This window comes from Pristiophorus japonicus, chromosome 13, assembly GCF_044704955.1.
Source record: "Pristiophorus japonicus isolate sPriJap1 chromosome 13, sPriJap1.hap1, whole genome shotgun sequence".
Classification (NCBI taxonomy): domain Eukaryota; kingdom Metazoa; phylum Chordata; class Chondrichthyes; family Pristiophoridae; genus Pristiophorus; species Pristiophorus japonicus.
Window position 1 is genome coordinate 71,664,611 of NC_091989.1, and position 20,366 is coordinate 71,684,976.

Here is a 20,366-nt window from a genome sequence, read left to right on the forward strand (position 1 = left end):
TTTACTCGGCCTACCACTATTGCTTTTTACCTTTCTACCATCTGTTTCTGACTCCATATTATTTTGCCCTGTGTCGCTGCATAGGTTCCCATCCCACTGCCATATTAGTTTAAACACTCCCGAACTGCATTAGCAATGTTACCCCCAGGACATCAGTTCCAGTCCTGCCCAAGTGCAGACTGTCCCTTTTGTACAGGTCCCACTTCCCCCAGAACTGGTTCCAATGTCCCAGGAATTTGAATCCCTCCCTCTTGCACCACTGCTCAAGCCACATATTTATTCTAACTATCCTGCTCCCTCTACTCTGATTAGCATGTAGCACTGGTAGCAATCCAGAGATTACTACCTTTGAGGTCCTACTTTTTAATTTAACTCCTAGCTCCCTAAATTCAGCTTGTAGGACCTCTTCCCACTTCTTACCTATATCGTTGGTCCCTACATGTATCACGACAACTGGCTGTTCACCCTCCCTCTCCAGAATGCTCTGCAGCTGCTCCGAGACATCCTTGACCCTTGCACCAGGGAGGCAACATACCATCCTGGAGTCTCGGTTGTGGCCACAGAAACTCCTTTCTGTTCCCCTTACAATAGAGTCCCCTATCACTATAGCTCTCCCAATCTTTTTCCCGCCCTTCTGTGCAGCAGAGCCACCCACGGTGCCATGAACCTGGCTGCTGGTGCCTTCCCCTGGTAAGTCATCTCCCCCAACAGTATCCAAAACGGTATATCTGTTTTGGAGGGAGATGACCTCAGGGGCCTCCTGCACTACCTTCCTGCTCTTGCCTTGTCTCTTGGTCACCCATTCTCTATCTGTCCTAACCCTTACCTGTGGTGTGACCAACTCACTAAATGTGCTATCCCCTACATTCTCAGCATCGCGCATGCTCCAGAGTGAGTCCATCCACAGCTCCAGTGCTGTCATGCGGTCTGTCAGGAGCTGCAGCTGGACACACTTCCCGCACACATAGTAGTCAGGGTCACAGGAGGAGCATGACATGGGTCCCAGCTCTCCTGCCATGACTTAACCCTTAAATTAATTTACTTACTAAAACTTACTTAAACACCAAACAGCTACTTAGTAGTTCGTTGCCAATTAAACCAATCTAAAAGTCAGTCTAAAAGAGAGTTATACTTACCAGTCGAACAGCCAACCTGTTCTCAGCATGTGGGAGACATTGAAGCTAGATAAACACATGAAGGAAAAAGGAAACAAAGGATATGTTGATATGGTTAAATGAAGTAAGGTGCAGAACCGACATGGACCAGTTGGGTCAAATGGCCTATTTCTGTGCTGTACATTTTATATAACTATGATATTAATTGGTTTTCGTAGAATGATGGAAATTAAGCATATTTAATCCGTGCTGATGCTTGCTTTTCAACTGGTGATAGAAATTCCAATCCAATTTTGTATTGAACAGGAGCTGAGCTTCCGACCCTATATCCTCTCCATCACAAAGACTACTTAATTCCACATCTGTAAAAGCCTTGCCTATTCCTATCTCTGTAACCACCTCCAGCCCTACAACTCTCCTAAAGGTGGATAAGTTCCGTGGACCTGATGGCCTGCATCCTAGGGTCTTCAAAGAAGTGGCTGCCGAGATAGTGGATGCATTGGTTGCAATCTACCAAAATTCCCTGGATTCTGGAGAGGTCCCAGCGGATTGGAAAACCGCAAATGTAACGCACCTATTTAAAAAAGATGGAAGACAGAAATGAGGAAACTCTAGACCAGTTACCAGTTAGCCTAACTTCAGTCATTGGGAGTCCATTATTAAGGAAGCAGTAGCAGGACATTTGGAAAAGCATAATTAAATCAAGCAGAGTCGGCATGGTTTTATGAAAGGGAAATCATCTTTGACAAATTTGCTTGAGCTCTTTGAGAATGTAATGAGCAGGGTGGATAAGGGGGAACCAGTGGATGTGATGTATTTGGATTTCTAGAAGGCATTCGATTAGGTGCAACATAAAAGGTTACTGCACAAGATAAAAGCTAACGGGGTTGGGAGTAATATATTAGCATGGATAGAGGATTGGCTAACTAACAGAAAACAGAGAGTTGGGATAAATGGGTCATTTTCCAGTTGGCAAACAGTGACTAGTGGGGTGCTGCAGGGATCGGTGCTGGGGTCTCAACTATTTACAATCTATATTAATGACTTGGATGAAGAGACCGAGTATAATGTAGCCAAGTTTGCTGATGATACAAAGATGGGTGGGAAAGCAAGTTGTGAGGAGGACACAAAGAATCTGCAAAGGGATATAGACAAGCTAAGTGAGTGGGAAAACATCTGGCAGATGGAGTATAATAGAAACATAGACATAGAAACATAGAAAATAGGTGCAGGAGTAGGCCATTCGGCCCTTCTAGCCTGCACCGCCATTCAATGAGTTCATGGCTGAACATTCAACTTCAGTACCCCATTCCTGCTTTCTCGCCATACCCCTTGATCCCCCTAGCATGTGGGAAAATGTGAGGTTATCCACTTTGGCAGGAAAAATAAAAAAGCAAATTATTATTTAAATGGAGAGAGATTACAAAATGCTGCAGTACAGAGGGAACTGGGGTCCTTGTGCATGAAACACAAAAAGTTAGTATGCAGGTACAGCAAGTAATCAGGAAGGCAAATGGAATGTTGGCCTTTATTGCAAGGAGGATGGAGTATAAAAGCAGAGAAGTCCTGTTACAACTGTACAGGGTATTGATGAGGCCACACCTGGAGTACTGCGTACAGTTTTGGTCTACTTATTTAAGGGGAGATATACTTGCATTGGAGGCTGTTCAGAGAAGGTTCACTCGGTTGATTCTGGAGATGAGGGGTTTGACTTATGAAGATAGGTTGAGTAGGTTGGACCTATACTTATTGGAGTTTAGAAGAATGAGAGGTGATCCTATTGAAACATAGAAGATAATGAGGGGGTTCGACAAGGTAGATGCAGAGAGGATGTTTCCACTTGTGTGGCATAGGGGGCATAGTTTAAGAATAAAGGATCACCCATTTAAAACTGAATGGAATTCTCTGCCACAGAAAGTTGTGGAGGCTGGGTCATTGAATATATTTAAGGCGGAGATAGACAGATTTTTGAACGATAAGGGAGTGAAAGGTTATAGGGAGCGGGCAGGGAAGTGGAGTTGAGCCCAAGATCAGATCAGCCATGATCTTACTAAATGGCAGAGCAGGTTCGAAGGCCCAAATGGCCGACTCCTGCTCCTATTTCTTATGTTCTTATGAGAACTCTCTGTTCCTCCAATTCTGGCCTCTTGCGCATCCCCCTCTTCCTTTGCTCCACCACGGCAGCCGTTCCTTCAGCTACCTGGGCCCCAAGCTCTGGAATTCCCTCCCTAAACCTCTCTGCCTGTCTCTGCTCCTTTAGGACACTGCTTAAAACCTACGCTTTTGTCCAAGTGTTTGTGGACACCTGTCTTAATATCTCCTTCTTTGGCTCGGTGTCAATATTTTTCCGATTACGCTCCTGTGAAGCACCTTGGAGCATTTTACTATGATTAAGGCACTATATATACATATATATACACAAGTTGTTGTTATTGACATATTTCATAGGTAGGAATCCATATCTTAATCTAAAGACACCTCCACTCAATGGCCTCGACATTCACGGTCCCAGGAAGGACCGCTACTGCCCGTTTGCGGTGGCCATTCCTCAAAATCGAATGGCCGCCGCTGTGGGCTCAACTGGGCGCCCCAACATAGATTCGGCCCGGGAGGTCTTGCAGCGGTATAGGCCACCGCCGACTCTCATGGCGGTGTGGGGCTTGCGGCAGTAGTGACGCGCTGAAAGTGCGCCCTGCTTCCGCTCCGCCCACGGACCCATTTTCAGCGTGAAACAGCCGGCCCTTTAGCTGACGGTGCCCCCGCCAGCTTCTAGGGTCGGTGCAGAGTGGCAGAGATCTCGGAGCCGTGAGAGCGGAGAGAGACAAGGTGGTAAGATCCAAACCTGGGGATGTTAAAACAGGATCCGCACTGAAGGGGAGAGGGTGGGAGGGAGAGGGTGGGAGAGAGAGAGAGAGGGAGAGGGAGAGAGAGAGAGAGAGAGAGAGGGAGAGAGGGTGGGAGAGAGAGAGGGTGGGAGAGAGTGTGAGAGAGAGGGAGGGAGAGAGAAGGTGGGAGAGGGTGAGCGAGAGAGGGAGAGGGTAAGAGAGAGAGGGAGAGAGAGAGAGAGAGGGTGGGAGAGGGAGAGGGTGAGTGAGAGAGGGAGAGGGTGAGAGAGAGGGTGGGAGAGAGAGAGGGTGGGAGAGGGAGAGGGTGAGCGATAGAGGGAGAGAGAGGGTGAGAGAGAGAGAGAATTAAGGGAGAAAGGGAGGGAGGGCGGGAGAGGGAAAGAGGGTGAGAAGGAGAGGGAGAGTGAGAGAGAGAGAGAGGGAGTGAGAGAGAGAGGGAGTGAGAGAGGGAGAGGGAAAGAGAAAGAGAGAGGGTGAGAGGGAGGGAGGATGAGAGAGAGAAGGAGCGAGAGTGAGAGAGAGGGAAGGGAGCAAAAGAGAAAGAAGAGATGGAAGTGAGGAAAGGGAATGAGAAACAGAATGAGAAAATTTGATTTGGAGAGAGAGAAATAGGAATAGAGAAAGAGAAAAGGGGGAAAAATAGAGAGAGAGAAATAGAGATCCCAAGATTCACAGAGAGAAAACTGAAATCTCAATCCAGGGGCTCAGACTGGAAACGTCACCCAGCTCAGCATTCCGAGCTGTAACAAATGGGAATCTGTTCCATCACTCCACCACTGGCAGCCGTGCCTTCAGCTGTCTGGACCCCAGGCAAGATCCAAGGTCATCCCATCCTCTGTCATCGAACTACAGTACGTGAACGACACTTACATCTGTGCACACTCGGAGGCCAAACTCCTAGCCATCACCAACAACTTCACTGAGGTGTACGAAAGCATGGACCTTCCACTAAATATCCGTAAGACAAAGGTCCTCCAGCAACCTGACCCCAACACACAGCACTGCTCCCCGGTTATCAAAAGTCACGGTGAGGCCTTGGACAACATGGACCACTTTCCATACCTCGGGAGCTTACTATCAGCAAGGGCAGACATCGAAGACAACATCCAATACCGCCTTCAGTGTGCCAGCATAGCCTTCGGTCACCTGAGGAAGAGAGTTTTTGAAGACCAGGACTCAAATCTGGCACAAAGCTTATGGTCTACAGGGCAGCAGTGATACCCGCCCTCCTATATGGCTCAGAGATTTGGACTATTTCCAGCAGACACCTCAAAGCACTGGAGAAGTACCACCAATGCTGCCTCCACAAGATCCTGCAAACCCCCTGGGAGGACAGATGCACCAACGTCAGTGTTCTCGCTCAGGCCAACATCTCCAGCATCGAAGCACTGGCCATGCTCGATTAGCTCCGCTGGGTGGGCCACATCGTCTGCATGCCTGACACAAGACTCCCAAAGCAAGCGCTCTTCTCAGAGCCTCGATATGGCAAGCAAGCCCCAGGTGGGCAGAGGAAACATTTCAAGGACATCCTCAAAGCCTCCCTGATAAAGTGCAGCATCCTCACTGACACCTGGGAGTCCCTGGCCCAAGACCGCCCTAAGTGGAGGAAGTGCATCCGGGAGGGCACTGAGCACCTCGAGTCTCATCACCGAGAGCATGCAGAAACCAAGCGCAGGCAGCGGAAAGAGCGTGCGGCAAACCAGGCTCCCCACCCGCCCTTTCCTTCAATGACTGCCTGTCCCACCTGTGACAGAGACTGTAATTCCCGTATTGGACTATTCAGTCACCTGAGAACTCACTTTTAGAGTGGAAGCAAGTCTTCCTCGATTTCAAGGGACTACCTACCATGATCTTACGCGTGCCTAACCTGCGATTTCGCCTCAGTGTTCTCCCCCCTGTGGCTGCCTCATGGGTCTGGGAAGGTTGCTGGGTTCCCTGTGTGGAAGCTGCAGATGTCCTTCTAGGATGCCCTCGAGCAGCTTTGGGCCTGGAAGGGCCGGCTGGAGACTGGTCACCACCCTCCTGGGGGGTTCAGTCTGGCTTGGCTCGGGCGAGGCCATGCGTGGAGGCACTGGCGGAGTGACAGGTCTGGGGCCGGGAATGCTGCGAGCCGGAGGAAGCGCATCATCCGTATCCTGGCCTGAGGAGCCTGAGTCACTCACCGGGGGCGGCACAATACCACCACCACCAAGCTGAGGGAGCTCGGGTCGATGCTGTGGTGTCACACCGGAAGGTCCCCCGTGGCCCGTGGTAGACCCAGCCGTGAAAGCAACACTGAGATCTCGTGGGGCATCCAGCTGAGACTGCATGCGAGCAGCCACAGTCTGAAAGCCACCAGATATGACAGCACTTAGACGCTCCGTCAACTCTTGCAGAGCCACGGCCATCCTCTCCAAAGCAGCATCGATACACTCGTTCCCTCGTGCCTGTGCTGCAATGGCAGCTGCCACATCGCCCTAAGGGTGAATTTCCCGTGGGAATAACGCCCCAATTAAGACTGCAAGCTTTCAGGTTTTAAGGACTAATAAGACTGGAACACTTTTTTGTGGTCAAAAAGCTGAATCTGGATCCAATGGCCGCCGCAAACATTGTGGCGCTAATCGGGGAAAAAGACCTTAACACCACCAGCTTTCTGGCTGCATTGAATTTCAGCCGCAATGAGTGAAAACTGAATCATCATATCATCATATCATGGGCAGTCCCTCGGGGTCGAGGATGACTTGCTTCCACACTACTCAGGTGACTGATTAACTCATTTTAAATGGTGGAAGTTGCCTGTGGGTGAATTCTTTTAATGTGGGATGGCCGTTGCACACCAGCCACCACACGGGCTTGATGGAGCGAGGTCTTGGTCCAGTGGCAAAGGGATTCAAGATGACTGGAGACCAACCTCCGCCGCATGTGCCAATACCACACAAACTCAAACATACTCCTACTGTCCTCCTTCCCTCAGGACCTCTCTCTACGTGGAGTTCATAGTAGGCAATGTGAGCCTCATGACCTCCACAGCCTCGCTATTGGCCCATGCTACGCCTTCCCTTGGTCTTGTCCATGCTGCTCTACCTCTGGGCTCCGACCTCTCCGCTCCTCCGGGGCTTGTCCGTCCTCTCCTCTTCTGATCTCCGAACCTCGCCCGTCCCGACCTCCGTTCCTCGCCCGTCCCGACCTCCGTTCCTCGCAGCTTCCGACCTCCGCTCCTCGCCGCTTCCGTCCTCTGCTTCTCCCACTCCTGCTCTTGGGTCCCGACCCCTCCACGAGGCTCCTCCATGCTCCAAAAGATGCCACCAATCATCTACCTGCATTCTGATGATGTCTAATTTTGTCACCCACTTTGGTTTTGTCGCCCTCTCGAGACCGTTGTTGATGCTGCTGCTGTGGTGGCTAGCTTTTCTTGATTTGCCCACAGCTCCAGCCTCACGCTACACTACCTTATTAGTTTGTGGTAACGACAATTTAGAGGACAAGTTAAATTATGACTAGCCATAGATGGACTCCATGAGAAGAGTTTCTTATTCCCTCTTGCATACTGGATTCCCAGGTGCAGAAATGGTGGCTTCATCGCCATCAGTTGTCAGGGAGTTAATATTTTAAAATCTATAAAAGAATTAATAAAATAGTGGGAAAATATAGAGAATTAAGAAAAAAGAAATACTCTTGGATGAGACCAACATACTATCACTGGTGAATCAAAATGAAGTGCTTTGTACAAACTATATATATATATAATTAAACATCTTCTGTGAAGTGACTGTTATACTTAAAAAGTGTTTGGCACAAAAATGGCCTTTATTTCAGATTACCAACATCCGCAGTATTTTGCTTTTGTACATGATCCACGCCAATAGACTGAAATAAGCAACTACTTAATTCAAAGTAGTGAAATTATGTTAAACTTGTACAGGATCCTGGTCAGGCTGCACGAGAGCACTGTATAAAAAGAAGCATTGGAGAAATTGCAAGAAAGATTTACAAGGATCGTACCAAAACGGAGAGATTACTGCTATCGGGAAAGATTGAACAAGTTGTGGCTTTTTCTTTAGTCAAGAGAAGACTTAGAGGTGACCCGATAGAAGTATTTAAAATTATGAATGGGTTGGACAGGGTAGGTGTGGAGAGAATGTTTCCACTTGTGGGAGAACCCAAAACCAGGGGCTATAAATATAAGATAGTGACTAATTAATCCAGTAGGGAAATAAGGAGACATTTCTAATATGTCCTTACTATACAGTACAAATGCACACGAGGCCCATGCTAGAGAGAAGGTCACTCTGTGACCAGTCTTTTATTAGCCAGCACTGAAGTGGAGAAGATGGGTGGAGCTTCCCCTTTTTTACCTGAAAGTCCAGGTTAGGAGTGTCTCCCACAAGTTCACCACCTAGTGGTCAGTGTTTTCACGGTGTACAACTTAGGTCAGTTTATACATGGATTACAATGACAGTTGAATACATGACATCACCTCCCCCCCAAAGTCTTATTGGGATCACAGGTTAAGTCTCTCTGGTGGTTTACGCTCCCTTGTAGAGCGCCTGAGTTGGGGCTCCGGTTGTTGGGCGCTGGCCCGAGTGTCTGCTGTTTGCGGTGCCTCAGGCCTGTCCGGACTGCCCACAGTGACTGGGCTCTCCTCCACTTGGTTCCGGTGTTCGGTCACCTGGGGTGGATGGAACGCTACATCGTGTTCTTCCTCTGTTTCTTCTATGGGGTTGCTGAACCTCCTATTTGTTTGATCCACGTGTTTGCGGCAGATTTGTCCATTGGTAAGTTTAACTACCAGAATCCTATTCCCCTCTTTGGCAATCATGGTGCCTGCGAGCCATTTGGGCCCTGCAGCATAGTTGAGGACAAAGACAGGGTCATTGATACCAATACATCGCGCCCTCGCATTCCCGTCATGGTAGTCACATTGTGACCGGCGCCTGCTCTCAACAATTTCTTTCATGGTGGAGTGTATAAGGGATAACCTGGTTTTGATCGTCCTTTTCATTAGCGGCTCTGCGGGTGGAACCCCTGTGAGCGAGTGTGGTCGGGATCTGTAGGCCAACAGGAGGCGTGATAAGCAGCTTTGTAGGGAACGCCCTTGGATTCTGAGCATCCCCTGTTTGATTATCTGCACTGCTTGTTCCGCCTGGCCGTTTGAGGCCGGCTTGAACAGTGCCGTTCTGACATGGTTGATACCATTTCCTGTCATGAAGTCCTGGAATTCAATGCTTGTAAAGCACGAGCCATTGTCGCTGACCAAGATATCTGGTAGATAATGGGCGGCGAACATTGCCCATAGACTTTCTACCGTGGCAGAGGACGTGCTTGAATTGAGAATGTCACACTCGATCCATTTGGAGTAGGCGTCTACTACAACCAAAAACATTTTTCCCATGAAAGGACCTGCATAGTCCACATGGATGCGTGACCATGGCTTGGCGGGCCAGGACCAGGGGCTAAGGGGAGCTTCTCTGGGCGCATTGCCCAGCTGGGCACACGTGTTGCACCTGCGAACAGAAAGTTCCAGGTCTGCATCTATCCCTGGCCACCAAACGTGTGACCTGGCAATTGCTTTCATCATGACAATGCCTGGGAGCTCATTGTAGAGTTCTCGAATGAACGCCTCTCTGCCCATCTGGGGCATGACTACTCAGTTTCACCATATTAGACAATCGGCCTGAATCAAGAGTTCATCCTTGTGCCTGTGAAATGGCCTAAATTCCTCAGGGCATGCCCCGTACGTGACTGCCCAGTCCCCATTCAGGACACATTTCTTGACTAAAAACAGTAGCGGGTCTCTATTTGTCTAGACTTTGATTTGACGGGCTGTCACGGGTGAGCCTTCGCATTCGAAAGCTTCAACAGCTCTGACCATCTCAGCAGCATGCTCGGTTGCCCCCTCGGTGGTGGCTAGTGGGAGCCTGCTGAGTGCATCGGCGCAGTTTTCAGTGCCCGGTCTGTGCCAAATTGTATAGGCGGCTAACGTGAGTGCCCACCTCTGTATGCGGGCCGACGCATTTGCATTTATGACCTTGTTGTCAGCCAAAAGGGATATTAGGGGTTTGTGATCTGTCTCCAGCTCAAATTTCCTGCCAAACAGGTACTGGTGCATTTTTTTTAACTGCATATACACATGCAAGCGCTTCCTTTTCTACCATCCCGTAGCCCCTTTCTGCCTGGGACAGACTTCTGGAGGCATAAGCTACCGGCTGTAACTGACTCTTAGCATTAACATGCTGCAACACACACCTGACCCCATAGGACGATGCATCGCACGCTAAAACAAGTTTCTTACATGGGTCATATAGCATTAACAGATTGTTGGAGCATAACAAATTGCGTGCTCTTTCAAAAGTCTTGTCCGCCGGCTTCTCTGGCGCTAGAAGGTCCTTCATCAGGGAGTATGTCCTGGATCCGCAAACCATCAGGAGATGAGCCCTGCGTTTGTCGGCCGAATCCTGTCCCAGCCATTCCTTAGTGACGAAACTCACCCCAATCATCATCAACACAGTACCTCTCGTCTGTGCTGCTAGTGGCCATGCTCGCGTGGTTTAAATCCCAGTTTCTCGTCGCCAATAATTATGTCCTTACTATACAGTACAAATGTCCTTACCATACAGTCCATGCTGGAGAGAAAGTCACTCTGTGACCAGTAACCTTTATTAGCCAGCATTGAAGTGGAGAAGATGCGTGGAGCTTCCCCTTTTATACCTGAAAGTCCAGGTTAGGAGTGTCTCCCACAAGTTCACCACCTAGTGGTCACTGTTCTCACGGTGTACAACTTAGGTCAGTTTATACATGGATTCCAATGACAGTTGAATACATGACAATTTCTTTACTCCGAGAGTGGTTAGAATGTGGCACTTGCTGCCACAGGGAGTCGTTGAGGCAAATAGCTTTGATGCTTTCAAAGGGGAACTAGATGAGTACATGAGAGAAAGGGGAACAGAGAAATATGGTGAAAGGCTGAGATGGGGGAGATGGAGTGGGAGGAAACTGGTGTGGAGTATAAACACCGGCACAAACTGGTTGGGCCGAATGGCCTGTTTCTGTGCTGTATATTCTATGTAATTCTATGTTATTCACTCCAATTGATTAAAATAAACACGTGGCTTCTTCCAATTGTCACAGGTAGGAAAAGCTGCCCTGCTAATAGTGCTTCCTCGCCTACCTTACCCTATGACTCAGTGGATAGCACTCTCGCCTCTGAGTTAGAAGGTTGTGGGTTCGAGTCCCACTTCAGAGACTTGGGGACGTAATCTAGGCTGACGCCCCCAGTGTAGTGCTGTGGGAGTGCTGCACTGTCGGAAGTGCCGTCTTTCAGATGAGACATTAAATCGAGGCCCTGTCTGCTCTCTCAGGTGGATGTAAGAGATCCCATGGCACTATTTTGAAGAAGAGCAAGGGAGTTATCCCCAGTATCCTGGCCAATATTTATCCCTGAATCAACATAACAAAAACAGATTATCTGGTCGTTATCACATTGATGGGCAAACAAAAAATAGGCACCTCTATGGAGAACAAGACAGGTCACTGTTTCAGACTATGAGCAATCTACTCTACAAGCATTGATTGGGTCAGCTCGGCTCAGTGGTAGAAATCTCGCCTCCGAGTCAGAAGTTGTGAGTTCAAGCCCCAGTCCCGAAACTTGGGCACGTAATCCAGGTTGACACTCCAGTGTAGTACTGAGGGAGCGCTGCACTGTCAGAGGTCCCATGTTTCAGATGAGAGGTTAAACCAAGGCCCTGCCTGCCCCCTCAGGCAGATGTAGAAAATCCTACGGCACTGCTTTGAAGAAGAGCAGGGAGTCCTCTGGGTGTCCTGGTCAATATTTGTTAAACCAAGCATCACTAAAATAGATTATCTGGTTATTATCACATTGCTGTTTGAGGGACCTTGCTGTGTGCAAATTGGCTGCTGTGTTTCCTACATTACAACAGTGACTGCACTTCAAAAAAGTACTTCATTGGCTGTAAAGTGCTTTAGGTTGTTCTGAGGTCGTGAAAGGCTCTATGTAAATACAAATCTTTCTTATTAGGGGACCGCTTTGCTGAACATATCCATTCCATCTGCCAGTGTGACCCGGAGCTCCTTTTGGCTCACTATTTAATTGCCACTCTGACCTTCCTGGCTTTCGCCTCTTACGCTATTCCAACCAAGCTCATTGCAAGCTTTAAGAAAAACATCTCATCTTTCTCCTGTGTCTGCAACCCTCTGGTCTGAGCGCTAATTTTAGTAATGTTAACCTATAGCTACATCTGCCAGCATTTCAAGTTTAATTCCAGACCAGTGTTTTCTGGCTCGCTGTGTTTTGTTCAATTTTCCAACCTTTTTTCACCTTTTGCCTTGAATGTGTCTCTTGCCATCTTAAGTTATTTCCACATTATATTGATTCTTTAACATATTTCTCCAACCTGTCTGAGATTATCTTTTATATCATCCAACAATCGCTTACTTTCTTTCAAGCAGGCTCCCCTATTAACTCTCTGTGTGTTCAAACAAGTGGAGTGACATTGGGTTCATCATCATCATCGGCAGTCCCTCGGAGTCCAGGATGACTTTATGACATTGGGTTCTCCAATGTCATAACAACACATTCCCAACATGACCCACCCCAGGAGAGGACCACTTAAATAACTAAGAATATAAAAATTAGGAGCAGGAATAGGCCATACGGCCCTTCGAGCCTGCTCCACCATTCAATAAGATCATGGCTGATCTTCTACCTCCACTCCACTTTCCCACCTGATCTCCCCTGGAGTCCAAAAAACTGGTGCAAACAAACTAAAACAAGTTAAAATATCACATTATTCTCATTATCCTGCAGTGTCCCAGCTGTGAACCCATCCCCTTCCCTCTCATCCATCTCCCTTTGTTAGTAAAGACAAACGTAGGTCCCCTGCAGTCAGAATCAGGGGAAGTCATAACGGGGAACAAAGAAATGGCAGACCAATTGAACAAGTACTTTGGTTCAGTATTCACTAAGGAGGACACAAACAACCTTCCGGATATAAAAGTGGTCAGAGGGTCTATTAAGGAGGAGGAACTGAGGGAAATCTTTATTAGTCGGGAAATTGTGTTGGGGAAATTGATGGGATTGAAGGCCGATAAATCCCCAGGGCCTGATGGACTGCATCCCAGAGTACTTAAGGAGGTGGCCTTGGAAATAGCGGATGCATTGACAGTCATTTTCCAACATTCCATTGACTCTGGATCAGTTCCTATCGAGTGGAGGGTAGCCAATGTAACCCCACTTTTTAAAAAAAGAGGGAGAGAGAAAGCAGGGAATTATAGACCGGTCAGCCTGACCTCAGTAGTGGGTAAAATGATGGAATCAATTATTAAGGATGTCATAGCAGCGCATTTGGAAAATGGTGACATGATAGGTCCAAGTCAGCATGGATTTGTAAAAGGGAGATCATGCTTGACAAATCTTCTGGAATTTTTTGAGGATGTTTCCAATAAAGTGGACAAAGGAGTACCAGTTGATGTGGTATATTTGGACTTTCAGAAGGCTTTCGACAAGGTCCCACACAGGAGATTAATGTGCAAAGTTAAAGCACATGGGATTGGGGGTAGTGTGCTGACGTGGATTGAGAACTGGTTGTCAGACAGGAAGCAAAGAGTAGGAGTAAATGGGTACTTTTCAGAATGGCAGGCAGTGACTAGTGGGGTACCGCAGGGTTCTGTGCTGGGGCCCCAGCTGTTTACATTGTACATTAATGATTTAGACGAGGGGATTAAATGTAGTATCTCCAAATTTGCGGATGACACTAAGTTGGGTGGCAGTGTGAGCTGCGAGGAAGATGCTATGAGGCTACAGAGTGACTTGGATAGGTTAGGTGAGTGGGCAAATGCGTGGCAGATGAAGTATAATGTGGATAAATGTGAGGTTATCCACTTTGGTGGTAAAAACAGAGAGACAGACTATTATCTGAATGGTGACAGATTAGGAAAAGGGAAGGTGCAACGAGACCTGGGTGTCATGGTACATCAGTCATTGAAGGTTGGCATGCAGGTACAGCAGGCGGTTAAGAAAGCAAATGGCATGTTGGCCTTCATAGCGAGGGGATTTGAGTACAGGGGCAGGGAGGTGTTGCTACAGTTGTACAGGGCCTTGGTGAGGCCACACCTGGAGTATTGTGTACAGTTTTGGTCTCCTAACTTGAGGAAGGACATACTTGCTGTTGAGGGAGTGCAGCGAAGATTCACCAGACTGATTCCCGGGATGGTGGGACTGACCTATCAAGAAAGACTGAATCAACTGGGCTTGTATTCACTGGAGTTCAGAAGAGTGAGAGGGGACCTCATAGAAACGTTTAAAATTCTGACGGGTTTGGACAGGTTGGATGCAGGAAGAATGTTCCCAATGTTGGGGAAGTCCAGAACCAGGGGTCACAGTCTAAGGATAAGGGGTAAGCCATTTAGGACCGAGATAAGGAGAAACTTCTTCACCCAGAGAGTGGTGAACCTGTGGAATTCTCTACCACAGGAAGTAGTTGAGGCCAATTCACTAAATATATTCAAAAGGGAGTTAGATGAAGTCCTTACTACTCGGGGGATCAAGGGGTATGGCGTGAAAGCAGGAAGTGGGTACTGAAGTTTCATGTTCAGCCATGAACTCGTTGAATGGCGGTGCAGGCTAGAAGGGCTGAATGGCCTGCTCCTGCACCTATTTTCTATGTTTCTATGTTTCTATGTTTCCCCTTCTCCCTATCCCCTTTTTAATAATTCTACTTAAAAACAAATTTATCTGCCAGTCTTCATTTCTAAAACGGTATGTTTAAAACATTAACCTGCGATTTCCCTTGATTGATATACTTTCTGCATTTTCTGTTCTTTTCCTTAAAAGGGAAAATGGTTTGTTTGATAAAATGACAGCAACTTCTTACCAAAGTTCTGAACTTGACGGGCGGGGTGAGGATATGTCATAAGGGACTTTGATGATCAAGAGTGAGACTGATTCTAGGTTTATTTTTAAGTGAGATTTGTCAATATTGATAAGCTAAAATGAATGATCTGGAAATGTGGCGTCTGATGCTTAAATTACAACCTTCAGCCACCCCCAGTCCAATTACACCCACTTCTTCCCTTAGACTAATAGAAGCACCAGTTTGGCAAGAAGCTATTGTATTGCTCACCCTCCAGCACCATGAACAGAGGACCCTGAGCTGCACTGAGCATTGTGACAGGGATGGACAGAGGACCCTGGGCTGCACTGGGCATTGTAACAGGGATGGACAGAGGACCCTGAGCTGCACTGGGCATTGTGACAGGGATGGACAGAGGACCCTGAGCTGCACTGGGCATTGTGACAGGGATGGACAGAGGACCCTGAGCTGCACTGGGCATTGTGACAGGGATGGACAGAGGACCCTGAGCTGCACTGAGCATTGTGACAGGGATGGACAGAGGACCCTGAGCTGCACTGAGCATTGTGACAGGGATGGACAGAGGACCCTGAGCTGCACTGGGCATTGTGACAGGGATGGACAGAGGACCCTGAGCTGCACTGGGCATTGTGACAGGGATGGACAGAGGACCCTGAGCTGCACTGGGCATTGTGACAGGGATGGACAGAGGACCCTGAGCTGCACTGGGCATTGTGACAGGGATGGACAGAGGACCCTGAGCTGCACTGAGCATTGTGACAGGGATGGACAGAGGACCCTGAGCTGCACTGAGCATTGTGACAGGGATGGACAGAGGACCCTGAGCTGCACTGGGCATTGTGACAGGGATGGACAGAGGACCCTGAGCTGCACTGAGCATTGTGACAGGGATGGACAGAGGACCCTGAGCTGCACTGAGCATTGTGACAGGGATGATTGTCACTGAGGCTGGAGCTGGGACCCGGAACTCGAGCTGCGGGTGGAGGTTGCAAACCCGAGCCGTTTGTGGAGGGACCGGCTGCACTTCCGGCAACATGGCGCTGGCAGTGGGCCGGGTGTTTGTGGATGGCGTCCTGGGCCGGGGGGCGGCGGCGGCGGCGGCCCTGAGAGGTACCGGGGGCGGCGCGGTCTGGGCGGCCGCTCACTGAGTGACAGGGCAGGAGCGCCTCGAGAGTCCGAGCAAAGGGTCCCTTGACCCCCCCCCCCCCCCCGGGCCAGACACTAGGCCCTGACGCCCCCCCCCCGGAGCCAGACACTGGGCCCTGACCCCCCCCCCGGGGCCAGACACTGGGCCCTGACCCCCCCCCCCCCGGGGGCCAGACACTGGGCCCTGACCCCCCCCCCCCCGGGGGCCAGACACTGGGCCCTGACCCCCCCCCCCCGGGGGCCAGACACTGGGCCCTGACGCCCCCCCCCCCCCGGAGCCAGACACTGGGCCCTGACCCCCCCCCCGGGGGCCAGACACTGGGCCCTGACGCCCCCCCCCCCGGAGCCAGACACTGGGCCCTGACCCCTCCCCCGGGGCCAGACACTGGGCCCTGACCCCCCCCCCCCCCCCCCCCCGGGCCAGACACTGGCCCCCCCAGGGCCAGAGACTGGGGCCGGACAACAACAGACCACGGGGGTAAATACTGGCCTGTACAGGAGTGAGGGGGATCCCAGGTGTCTTTGATCTTTGTGTGTCACTTTTTGCAGCCTTGATATTTCACCTATACTCATGGCTGTCAATAAAATGCAGCATTTGCATTAGGGAAGAGAGTACAAGAGTAAATTAGCTATAAATTGATACAAAACACCAGTTTAGGCTACAGTTGGATACTGTGTGCAGTTTTGGACACCCCATTATAGAAAGAAGTTTAAAGCCACAGAAAGTGGACAGCGTAGATTCACCAAGATTAAGTCAAGGATGAGAAAGTACAGCTTTGAGGCGAGACTTCAGAATCTGGGACTATTTTCACTAGGCAGAGGAGGTTGAGAGTGACTTAATAAAAGTTTTTACAATTATGCAAGGTTTTGGTAGCATTTCCTCTGGTTGGGGAATCAGTGACAATAGATCATCAATTTAAGTATATCACTAAGACAGGAGAAATTCCTTTACACACAGGGTTGTTAATCTTTGATTTGTTGGGTACCCCTAGCGGTTTTGAATCAACACTTTTGCAGCAGGTTGGGGTTCTCTGATCCTCTTCATTGTTAAAAGAACATTGCCATTCCTTAATTATCCTCAGCAGCAGGTTTGCATTAGGTTAGTCTGAATCGAGTGGTTTGTTAACTTAATAGATTTTGAAATAGAATATTCCTTCTAAGATAACTTTTTGAAATGTTTCTCTCAGTTTTAAATCAAGTTTATCCCTGTGGATGTGCTACATCCCACTACAGGGGGAAGCTCCTTCTGTGGCTAAGTCATAAACCCATTCTTTATCAATTATAGCTAGCATAGGGAGTGAATCTTCTCCGATGTTTGATTTGACATTCGAAAACATTTGGGTAGAGAATCAGATTTCTGACAGTAAGCAAACACTTGTGTAACTTCCCCAATAACAGTTAAATTCTGAGTAAAACCATCTGCCCCTTAAACTAAACATGATTCATTTCAGTTCAAACCTCACCGTGGCAAAATGTGAAATTCCGTTCCAATAAGTCTGGTAATTTGTGGGCTAGCAACAGAAAGAATGACCAGGAAAGCTGCCGGATTGTTGTAAAAACACAACTGGTTCCACTAATGTCCTTCAGGGAAGGGAACTTGCCATCCTTACCTGGTCTGGCCTGGGTGCCATCCTAGTCCCATGCTACATGGCTGACTCTTAATGCCCTGAGGGCAACTGAGGATGGACAATAAATGCCTTGCCAATGTTGTCTATATCCTGAGAACTGTTTTTCAAAAATTGGGTTAGAGGTGCTTGGAGAGTCCTTTGAGTATACCACAAAGGATCAATTCGGTTTCAGTCTCTCATCGCAAGTTGTCGCCTATCATGGAATCATACAGCGCTGGAGGTCTGTGCCTCTCCTAAATGGTCATTGGTAAAAAGCTGATTGCAGGTTTGAGCCCTCACTGGTGACACACGTGAGTGTCTCCATCCTCCTGCCCACAGCATGGGCACACACCGTAACCCGACCAATGCTGGTGCGGCACTCCAGTTACTCATTCAGGGTAGGCGCCAAGCTGTGGAAATAAGAGACAAAAAAGTTAGAAGCAGATCAGTCAACATCTATGGAAAGAACATTTAATCAGAAATGTTAATCAGAACACCAAGGCAGGTTGGGCCATAAAAGGAGCGGCATGGAGGCCTCGGGGAGCAGCGTGGAGACGCACTACTCCAGGGAGCAACGCGAGCTGGTGCAGGAGGGCAATGGCAGCGAAGAGTGACATCATCAAGATCCGGGTCAGTGATTGGAGCGTGGGCAGGTACAACAGGAGTGGTGAGGTCGGGTCGAAGGAGCGGTGAGAGACTGTGGAGGGACGTGATCGGGGCCCAGGGGCAGCACGGGCCAGCCCACACAGATATGTGTGCGCACTAGGTCCGTGCAGCAGAGCAGGTCTCCAGTCATCTCTGTCAAGCCCGCGTAGTGGCTGGTGTGCAACGGTCACCCCACGTTAAAAAAAAATCCACGCACAGGCATCTTCCACCCTTGAGGATGTAGTTCGGGTCCTTCATTGAAACACCTGTGAACTCATCCTTTTTTGGCGCGGAAGCAAGTCATCCTCGCTTCGAGGGACCGCCTATGATGATGATGATGATGATAATCAGATTGTGAAATGTAATGCTTCATCAGAATGCGGAAAAAAAAAATTTGCACAGTATTTAAAAAGTAAGAGGTAGGAGGATTCTCTCTCTCTCTCTCTCACACGCACGTGGCAGGTCTGAAGTAGAAACCGGAAGGACCAGGGAGCAGATCTGAGTCCAGCAGCCTGAGAAGGCGAAAAGAAAAAGGGGGTTGGCCTACTTTTTTTCTTCTCCTCAGACTGCTTTAACAGCTCGTTTTCGCTTTACAGCTACCTGGAGGGTGCTGCTTAGTAAATGAGGGCTAGCGGGCTCTGGCTTCTATTTATTTATGGCTTCAGCTGCAGAAGTGAGGAAATTATTAGTCACACCAACTGCCATCAAGCCCATCCAATCAGCGGTCACACCGACTAGGTTACACAGGCTTCATGATCAGTAATATCCTTTTCATGGTTACCGGAATGTGCACGTCGCATCAATCAGCCCAACTTAGCCGTCCTTAGCCAGCTTTCTGTCCAGGGTTGGGTCGGGGGGGGTACCGTTGTTCTGGGGAGGGGGCGGAGTTTTCACCGTTGTTCCAAGACTGGCCAACGGAGAAACAATTGACTGGGAAGAAATCATTCTGCAAGGCAATAAAGAGACGTACTTAGCATCGTGGGAGTCCTCTGGGGCTCAGCATCCTGTAATTTCTGAGGAATGTACATGGAACCCACAAGTCAAGCTCTACAATTTCAAAGAACATTTGTGCCCAGACAAGGTTGGATGAGCATGCTCCAACTTGCACTGCAGATAGATGCTGGTCGCAAAGCTCATTCTGTATCTTGTTCCATGGTGCTTCAACAAGTTGGGTGATGGATCATTGGCACATTTCCTGAAAGGCACGGAGAAAGGAAAGGTCCAATATCAGACTTCCTACTGGCCAAGGAGTTGGTATTCTCAGCGTAGTGCATCATAAGCATCGAATGTACTGTAATTAGATTGGGGGATGTACGTGTGGGGTTCTGGATGGTGTGGGGGGGGAAGGTGAATATGCAGGTATTGTGGTTGCTATGATTACCTGAATACGTGTCAGTGATAAGGCAGCCAGCAGTGATAGGAGAGAAAACATGGATTTGGGGAGGGAACAACCACTTTGGGAAGCAGAGGAAGAGACTTTTGGTGGTCAGACCACATTATAAGGGGTGGAAGATGATCTGACAGGAGCTAGTGGGATAGAAGGTGAGGACAAGAGAGACCCTATTATAAGAGGAAGAGCAGCAGTCAAGGAAAGTAAAGAGTTTGAGATGGACTGTGCAAACGTATGGGGCTGTTGGGAAAGATCGACAGTGAAATTCTCCAGTGGAGGAGAGCAGGAAGCGGCACTAGAACAATTTGGGAGAAGAGATGAAGGAGCAGGCTGAGTAGGATTGGAAGCAGAAGAGGTTGGTGATGGGTGGAAATTGGCTGGGCCGCTGCTCAGGGAAGCAGAGGGTCTGCAGATCATCCCACTGAGCGATCGAGGTGCAGTAGGATGGGTCATGCTTGGTGAAGAATTGACAATTGGGGCCAGACAGTCATAGTTGATAGTGTCTCTTCAGTGCCCTGGCACTGGGATGGAGTGACTAAGTTCTCGGAACAAAGATTGAAACCAAGTCACTCCCAAGTCTAAATGGGCCACCTGTGATTTATATTTGGCATGATTTATTGCAAGTTGTAGAGAGTTACTAGGTAATCATAGCTGTACAGGATAGTATAAATAGATGATTCATCAGCTGTTCAGTCACAGGCATGTATTACATAGAATTACATGGAATGTACAGCACAGAAACAGGCCAT

The 20,366-nt window shown here is 48.8% G+C and overlaps 1 protein-coding gene across 4 annotated transcripts in view; it reads left to right on the top strand.

Moving 5' to 3' along the window:
* Positions 1-20,366, top strand: part of mrpl42 (mitochondrial ribosomal protein L42) — a 72,810-nt gene that overhangs the window by 40,638 nt on the left and 11,806 nt on the right. Inside the window, exon 1 of one of the 4 annotated variants that reach the window (XM_070897636.1) lies at positions 15,835-15,939. The exons of the other annotated variants lie outside the window; for them this stretch is intronic. Coding sequence (XP_070753737.1) covers positions 15,864-15,939 — 76 coding nt within the window. The 5' untranslated portion in view covers positions 15,835-15,863. Of the gene's footprint in view, positions 1-15,834; positions 15,940-20,366 lie in introns of those variants that run through there. 4 annotated transcript variants of the gene reach the window in all.